Consider the following 7,667-nt stretch of genomic DNA (forward strand, 5'->3'; position numbering starts at 1 on the left):
ACTGCAGGGGCCACATTAGGAGGCATTACTTTGCAAACCAGATGAGTATGGGGGATATAGGTGGAGTTATCCCAATGAAACCATTGGAAAATCTCCTGCTCTAGGAGAGGTAATTGCTCCGTTAAAGCAAGCTGGGTGTGTGCATCCCAGCAGCTGTGCAGGAGCACAGCACAACAGGGCAGCACTGCTGCCGTGTCAGCTCTCATCAGCTGCCGGGGCTAATTGCAGGGGCTCTCTGCAGGCCTCTCAGCTTGTGTGGCCTGGAAAATCCCAGGGACAATCTTCAGGCAGTGCACAGGTGGGGTAACCCATGGAGTCTGCAATGCCAAAGCAGAGAGTTCGGGGAATGATGGTAGGAAAGTGTTTCTTCCAGGTGGAGTTAATCCTCTCCATGCTGACACCCCTGGGGGAGGCAGCAGGCAGGGTTGGAGAAAATCTGGGAGGCTGATGGTTCGACTTGGAGCAGCTTAAATGCAAACCCTGCAGCACCACGGGATCACAGCTCCAAATGGCTGAAAATGGGCTTTGTGAAGGCCAGCACGCAGAGCAGAACTGCCTGATCCAACTGCAAGGAAACCCTGAGGAAGGGACCATCTTGACCCAGCGGTCCTGCAGCACTCAGCTTCCTTTCCCAGGGCTGTGGGGAGCCTAGTTATAACCCTGATGTTTTTTAATAATAGGATTGATGTAGCTGCAGGATTTCATGAAAAATAAAGAAAAGAATGGAGAATGAAAGGGAAGATAGATAGAAAAAAAGGGGGAAGGAAGGAAGGGAAGGGAAGGGAAGGGAAGGGAAGGGAAGGGAAGGGAAGGGAAGGGAAGGGAAGGGAAGGGAAGGGAAGGGAAGGGAAGGGAAGGGAAGGGAAGGGAAAGAAATGAAGAAAGGAAAGAAGAAAAGAATAAAAAAGGGAGGGAGGGAGGAAGGAATTACGGAAGGAAAAAGCAAAGGAAGAAAGAAAATAAAGAAACGAATGAGGAAAGGAAGAGGGAAAGAGAGCAAGGAAGAAAGAAAGAAGGAAAAAGAAAGACAGAAAGAGAAGAAGGTAGAAAGAAATACTCGGTGCCGTGGCGGAGCAGCGCGCAGCCCCAGCGCTGTGCTCTCGGCAGGTGGCGGCAGAGCGCGGCCGTGGGCTGGGGGGGCCGGGGGTGCTCGGGCTGCTCTGCACCACGGAGATCCGAGGGGCCGTGCGAAACGATCGCAAAATGAACTCCCCTAGAGAAAGCGGGTTTGCCGTATAGCAGCATCTCTGCGTTTCTATCCGTAGGTATGGACAGAACAGAAAAAGATGTGTTTAAGTCTAAAAAAGAGAGGGAGAGCCGGTGTGGGACGCGGGGCGGAGGAGAGAGGCCCGGCCCCGGGCAGCTGTTTGGGGAGGGGGTGCGGGGGGCTCGGCCCGTCGCTGGCTGCTCCGAGTAAGGAGAGGAACCGAGGAGCAGCGGCGGTGGTGCGGGGTGCGCCCGGCTGTAGGCGAGAGGAGCTCGGGAGGTTCTTCTCCACCTCCTCCTCGCTCGGCATCGAGGGAAAAAATAATAATAATAAAAAATAATAGCAATAAGGAAAGTCCTTCGGGACTCCATTCCGACAGGGGAAAAAAAAAAAATAGAAAAAAAAAAAAAAAGCACATCATCTCCAGTCCATTCGCCTCCTTCTCGAGTCCCTCGGAAAGCGAGATTAAAGGGGAAAGTCGCAGCTGTATATTTGTGTTTTCATTGCTAGAAGGGAATTGATTTCCTCGCATTTATTTTTGTAGTTGCAATACACAAGGGCGGATTTGCGTCACCAAAGCAACTTGCTGGTCGAGATAAAGTTGCACAAATATTGAAAAGGGAAGTGCTCGCGCTCATTATGAAGTTTTTCTCCGGAAGAAATAAGGATTTCTGCTGTATCCTAAAATACTGAAGCCGCTTCTATTTTAGGACAAATCTCGCAGGCACATCCGCTCATTTAGTCCGAGTTGGAACCTCTCGAAAAAAACAGGAGATGACCCGGGCTGCAGCCGAGCCCCGCGCTTCCTGCAGCCTTCGGGCACCGCTGCGCACGGGCTGCGCGGCCGCGCAAAGCTGCTCGCCCCGGGGGCAGCGGGCACTGCTGCGGGATCCGGGATTAAAAGTGGGAAAACAACCGACCAGCAGCAGCCATCCGCCTTTGCTGCCGATACAAACGCGGTCCCGGTGTCGGTGCCGCGATGACTGAATATCCCCCCCCCCCCCCGCGAGGGGACGGGGTGGGGGTGGCGGTGTTCGTTGCCGCCGGGCACAGCGGTGGGGGGCACAGCCCGAGCGGGGCGCTGGACCCAAGGCTGGGCGCAGACTCGTTTGGGCCGGAGCGACAGCGGCGGAGCCGCCACGGGGTCGACATCGCGGGGGGATGCGGGGAAGGGGGATATGGAAGAAGCTCAGAGCCGAGCCGGTCTTGCTTTCCCCTCGCTTTCGGACGCGGCTCGGCAGTGGTTATTATCGTTTTCATTTCAACGGCGCTCATAAAAGCAGCGCAAACCAAAGCCGTACCCGTGGGAGCGATGTCACCCGCCCCGGGAGCGCACTCGGCCTCGAGCACAAAGCGCTGCAGCCCCGTACCTGCGCGACGGGACCGTTCTGCCGTCAGGCCCTGGGGAAGGAGCCGAATTTCGAATGCTATTTTCAAAACTAATAATAATGTTTTCGAAACAAAACCAAAGCAAATCCGCAACCGTTCGACTCCAGACCTGCTCACAGCGTCTCCGTTTGTGGAAACGACGACAAAAAAAGTGCTCTTTTAATGTATCCCATTTGTATTTTCATCGCTATTTGTGTTTAAATGTCTATCTCTATTTCTATTTTTAGTCGTATTGTTATTGTTGTCAATTCTATTTTTATGCCCGTTTCTATTTCTATTTTTATTTCTATTGTCTCCCCAGCACCAGCTCGGGATAGATGTGGCCACTGTATATCAGCACGGCACACACTGACGGCTTTGCCTTCCCAATATTCCAGCGAGTGAATTTTGCGGCAATGTCCTAAAAGAACAAAACAGGCGCCATTCGGCTGCCAATTTTTCCTTAATTACGAATGGGGCTCGAGGTGGAAACGGTGCCCGAGTGCCCCCTCAAGTCCTACACACGGAGATGCCAGCGAGGCGCAGCCTCGGCCTCCCGCACGGTCCCGGTCCCGTGTGTCATCGTGAGGCTGCGGCTGTCACCGGGCACGACCGTCCCGCGTGTTACCGCGGGTGGGGGCTCGGGACACACCTTGCGTGGCCCAGCACGGCCCAGCGCGGCTCAGCGCGGCCCGGAGCGGCCCATCCCGGCCCGGCAGCGCGGGGCGTGTCGGCGGGCGGTGCGTCCCGGCCCCGCGGAGAGCGGATTGGGCGCGGGCGGGCGGGGGGCGGCGGGATCGAGGGCTGCGGCGGGGCCGGGAACCGCTGCCAGAGAAAGTTTGGGGAGGGAGGGGTGCATTTTTTCCCCGGCGCGAGGAAGGGGGTTTGTTTTGTTTTCTTTGCGCCGCTGCTGTCCCGCTCTCGCCGCTCGCTCTCTGCCTCTCGCCGCGACTTTTGGGGACTTCTTCCCTTTTTTTTTTTCTTTTTTTTTTTTTCTTTTTTTCCCTTTAAATTTTACTTTACTTCCCCCTGTCCCTCCGGCAAGCCCCCCGCCATCCTTCCCCATGCCCGCGGGCCGGCGGGCAGCCCCGCTCCGCTCTCCCGGCAGCTGAGCCGCTCCCCGGGCTCGCAGCCCCGCCGCCGCCGGCAGGATGTACACGGCCGGCCTGGCCCCCTTCTACGCCTCCAACTTCAGCCTCTGGTCAGCGGCGTACTGCTCGGCGGCGGGGCCGGCGGCCGGCGGCTGCTTCCCGCTGGAGGCGGCCAAGAAGCCGTCCTTCTGCATCGCCGACATCCTGCACGCCGGCGGAGAGGCGGCGGCCGGACCCGCCGACGCCGCTCCCGGGCTGCCCGCTGCCGCCGCAGCCGCGCTCGGCTCCATCCTCCCCGGCGGCCCCTTCCACGCCGCCGCCTCCCCGCTGCGGCCGACGCCCGTCGTGGCCCCCGACGCTCCCTCCGGGGCCGCCGCCGCCGCGTTCCCTCCTCGCCTCTCGCCGCTCTCCGCCGCCTTCCACCCCCCGCACCACCACCGCACCCCGCAGCACCGCAACCACGCGGCGGCGGCGGCGGCGGCACCGGGCGGAGGAGGGGGAACCCCGGCGCGGGGACCCGGGGGCCACACGGGCGGCTCAGCGCCGGCGCCCGCCAGCAAGGACCTGAAATTCGGCATCGACCGCATTTTGTCGGCGGAGTTTGACCCCAAAGTGAAGGAAGGCAACACGCTGAGAGGTAGAGAAATCGCCGCGTCCTTTTTGCGTGCTCGGCGCTGCGTTGTTTTCCCCGTCCCCGCGGCTTTACACTAAGAAAAGCGGAGAACGAGGGCTCTCCCCAGGCACCCCGCGCGGCGGCACCCCCCCTTGGAAATAGCGATAGCCTCAATGTAGCGAAGCTGAAGCGGGCAGGGCCGCGGCCTCTCCCCCGCAGCCCGAAGGAGGGAGCGCACGGCGGGGCCGCGGGGCTCCGTTCGCTCCGTCGGGGCCCGACCGCGCCGTAACCGCGCTCTCCTTGTTCTGTGCTCGCAGATCTCACCTCGCTATTAAGTACCAGCCGCCAGGCCGGGGTTCACCTCCCCGCCTTGCAGCCGTCCGCCGGCCAGTTCTTCGCGTCTCTAGAGCCCATTAACGAGGCCTCTGCCCTTCTGGGGCCCCTAAACACGGCCCCAAGGAACTCAGTTCAGCACCAGTTTCAGGACACTTTTCCAGGTACATCTCGCTCCCCCCGTGGCACCGGGCCCGCAGGGACTCGCGTTTGTAAACGCTGGAGATGGTCATTATTATTTTTTAAATAATTATATAGTGATTATTTGATTCTTTTCTTTGCGAGGCTCGGGTTTGGGATGCCCCATGGGGGGAGGACGAGCGCCTTAGGGCCCGATCCAGCTTCGCCCCGTCCCGTAGGGAGAGCCCGGAGAGATGGGGTGGGGGGGGGAGTGGAAAGCGCTTGGGGCAGCCCCCCGACGGCAGCAGGAAACCCCCGACGGCAGCCAGGGCCATTTTGCGCCGGGCTGTGGGCTGCGGGCTGCGGGCTCCGTCCCTGCGCGAACCCTAACGGGGCCGCCCCGTGTCCGTACGTCTGTCCCCACAGGGCCGTACGCGGTGCTGACCAAGGACACGCTGCCTCAGACCTACAAGAGGAAGCGCTCGTGGTCCAGGGCCGTTTTTTCCAACCTGCAGAGGAAAGGGTTGGAGAAGCGCTTTGAAATCCAGAAGTACGTCACCAAACCGGACCGCAAGCAGCTGGCCGCGATGCTGGGGCTCACGGACGCCCAGGTACGGGGTGACGGCTCCCTGCTGCGCTCGGGGGGGTGAGGGGGGTGGTAGCAAGGGCGGGGAGGGAACCGAAGAGCGTTTTCCCTTCGCTTCTCCTCTGAGGCCCCGCACGTTTTGCCGAGCCGAGCACTTAGCTCCGAGGAAGAGTAGTGACTTTAATGCTCCTTCCCCGTTTTTTCTTTGTTATTTCCCCTCTAAATCTCTTCCTCCCCCTCGTTGTGAAATCCTTGAGTGAAGGGAAGCGAAAGCTCTGCCTCAAACGGAGCCATTAAATGCCTCTCAGAGATGATTTCGCTGTTAAGGGCCCGCGGTGTTGTATAACGCTGCGGTTTGTTGAGCAAGGGCCTGAGTTTCCAGGAAGAAGGAGGAGAAGGAGAGGAAAAAAACAAAAAACAACCCCCCCGAACACCAATAACAAAAACCCACAACAAAACAAAAGGCAAACAAACGAAACAAAAGGAAAAGGCTGGGAAATATATATATATCCAAACCCGGCAGTGGTTATTAACGTGCAAACAGTAATGGAAAAAGAAAGCCATAAATAATAACAAAATCATCCTCGTGATGTAAAGGTGGGGGCAGATGAGGATGAGGCTGGGGATGAGGATGAGGAAGATGAGCATAGCCCCCCATACGTCCCCGCGTTGCCCCACTCCGCGGTTTTTGCGCGGTTTTTGCGCGGGTGTTGCGCGGTCCCGTGAGCCCGTCTGAGGGCGGCGCGGCCGCAGGTGAAGGTGTGGTTCCAGAACCGCCGGATGAAGTGGCGGCACTCCAAGGAAGCCCAGGCCCAGAAGGACAAGGAGCCGCCTCCCGAGCCCGAACCCTCGGCCCCCAGGGCCGTCCAGCCGCCCGCCGCCGCGGGGGAGCCCGAACGCAGCCCCAGCCGCTCCGACGGCGACGGCGACAGCGACAGCAGCGACCCCGACTCTCTCGACATGGCTCCCAGCGACACGGAAAGGACTGAGGGCGCCGAGCAGAGCCAGCCCCAGGCCGGGGGCTGCAGGCCCTCCTCCAGCCCCGGCCTCCCCTCCCCGCCGCCCGCAGCCGCCAGCCCCGAGGGGCTATAGACGGGGCGGCCCCGACGCCGTCAGAGCTCCGCGCCGACTGAACGCCTTCTCCCCGCCGCGGGCCGGCACGGCACGGCTCGGCACGGAGGGGAGCGGCCGCAGGGGGGGGGGGGGAGCTGCAGCTCCAACGCTGCCCCGGGAGGAGAGAACGCGGCCCGGCCGCGGGACAGAGAGCGGGACTTCTCGTTGTCTTTTTTTTTTCCCCCTGAGGTCTTTTTGTTGTTGTTTTAATTATTATTATTTCTTAATTTTATTCTCCCGCCCCCACCTTCTCTGGGAAAATCCGAGCGAGAGACTGAGCTCCGAAATCCCCCCCCCCCCCCTCCGCCCCCGAACAATTTACAATGTGAAGTATTTTCGCCGACGTCCTCCTGGGTTGCAACGTGTTGCTTCGAATAATCCGACCGAGAAATACTGCACTGACAAAATATAGAAATCTATCTATCTATCTCCTGTAAATAAAATGTTTGCTATGGTTTGTAACCACGTCCACGTCTGTTGGCCGGGCTGAGGCCGCGGGGCTGCTCCTCGCCTTCAACTCCCCATCTTCGCCTTTTTTAAGCCTTTTTTTCCCCTTCCTCCGCGAGCGGAGGTGGTGACAACAACCGGATTTCATTACGCAAAATTGCTCTCGGGCGAGAAAGTCTCCGATTCCGTTTGCAGCTCCGACGGCGCGCACCTACGGACGTGGATATCGTGGGGACGATTTGGGTTTCGGTACAGGATGGTCCAGACAGACGAACCGCATCTGGGAGTTGGGGGGGGAGCTGCCTTAGAGGGGGGTTGAGGTGGCAGCGCCCTGTGACGTCACGCTGCCGCTGCGTGGCCCTGGAAGCGCGGTATGACGTCACGGGAGCAGAGCGCGCAGAGGAGGCAGCGCAACTTCCGAGTGTCCGTCGGCAGAATTCATTTTAGGGAAAACTGAGGCAGGGCAAAGTGCGAGCCGAGGGGGCTGCGGTGGGACGGGATGGGAGGGGAGAGGTAACAAGGCGCAAACGAGAGCGCAGAGCTACGGTGCGCAAAGCTACTTTCAACCGTGCCGCTGCGCCCGTGGATGCGCGCAGCGCCTGCGGTGACGTTCCCATCGGATATCTGTGCGTCAGGGAAGGGGTTGTGCATAGGGTGTCCCTGATGGCTTTACGGGGGGGGTTCGTAGGGGACAGCTGCTCTTCGCCTCCGGCCTCAGGAAAGCGGCGCCGTGCGATGCCCGTATCCAAACGGACGGGCCAACAATCTCCCCTCATCGCTCCGGTTTTG

The 7,667-nt window shown here is 59.8% G+C and overlaps 1 protein-coding gene across 3 annotated transcripts; it reads left to right on the forward strand.

Moving 5' to 3' along the window:
• The first annotated feature begins 3,478 nt into the window (after nt 1-3,478).
• On the forward strand, nt 3,479-6,893 carry HLX (H2.0 like homeobox). 3 transcript variants are annotated; one of them, XM_015857283.2, is made up of 4 exons: nt 3,483-4,303; nt 4,597-4,776; nt 5,159-5,343; nt 6,072-6,893. In XM_015857283.2, exons 1-4 carry the CDS (start codon nt 3,727-3,729, stop codon nt 6,408-6,410), a joined length of 1,281 nt encoding a protein of 426 aa, XP_015712769.2. In that variant the 5' UTR covers nt 3,483-3,726; the 3' UTR covers nt 6,411-6,893. The 3 variants fall into 3 exon arrangements, with proteins under 3 accessions (XP_015712770.2, XP_015712769.2, XP_085397301.1); XM_085541175.1 differs by having other exon boundaries at nt 3,569-4,303; nt 6,090-6,893; XM_015857284.2 differs by lacking the exon at nt 4,597-4,776 and having other exon boundaries at nt 3,479-4,303.
• Nucleotides 6,894-7,667: the final 774 nt, after the last annotated feature.

The sequence above is a fragment of the Coturnix japonica genome, chromosome 3 (genome assembly GCF_054131305.1).
Source record: "Coturnix japonica strain WE chromosome 3, WE-NBRP24, whole genome shotgun sequence".
NCBI lineage: Eukaryota > Metazoa > Chordata > Aves > Galliformes > Phasianidae > Coturnix > Coturnix japonica.

What these genes read in the sequence shown, in the direction of transcription:
- HLX (XM_015857283.2), top strand. Translation starts at nt 3,727, where the DNA reads ATGTACACGGCCGGCCTGGCCCCCTTCTACGCCTCCAACTTCAGCCTC. An exon ending in GTTTCAGGACACTTTTCCAG is followed by an intron (nt 4,777 to 5,158) that starts GTACATCTCGCT and finishes CTGTCCCCACAG; the next exon opens with GGCCGTACGCGGTGCTGACC. An exon ending in TGGGGCTCACGGACGCCCAG is followed by an intron (nt 5,344 to 6,071) that starts GTACGGGGTGAC and finishes GCGCGGCCGCAG; the next exon opens with GTGAAGGTGTGGTTCCAGAA.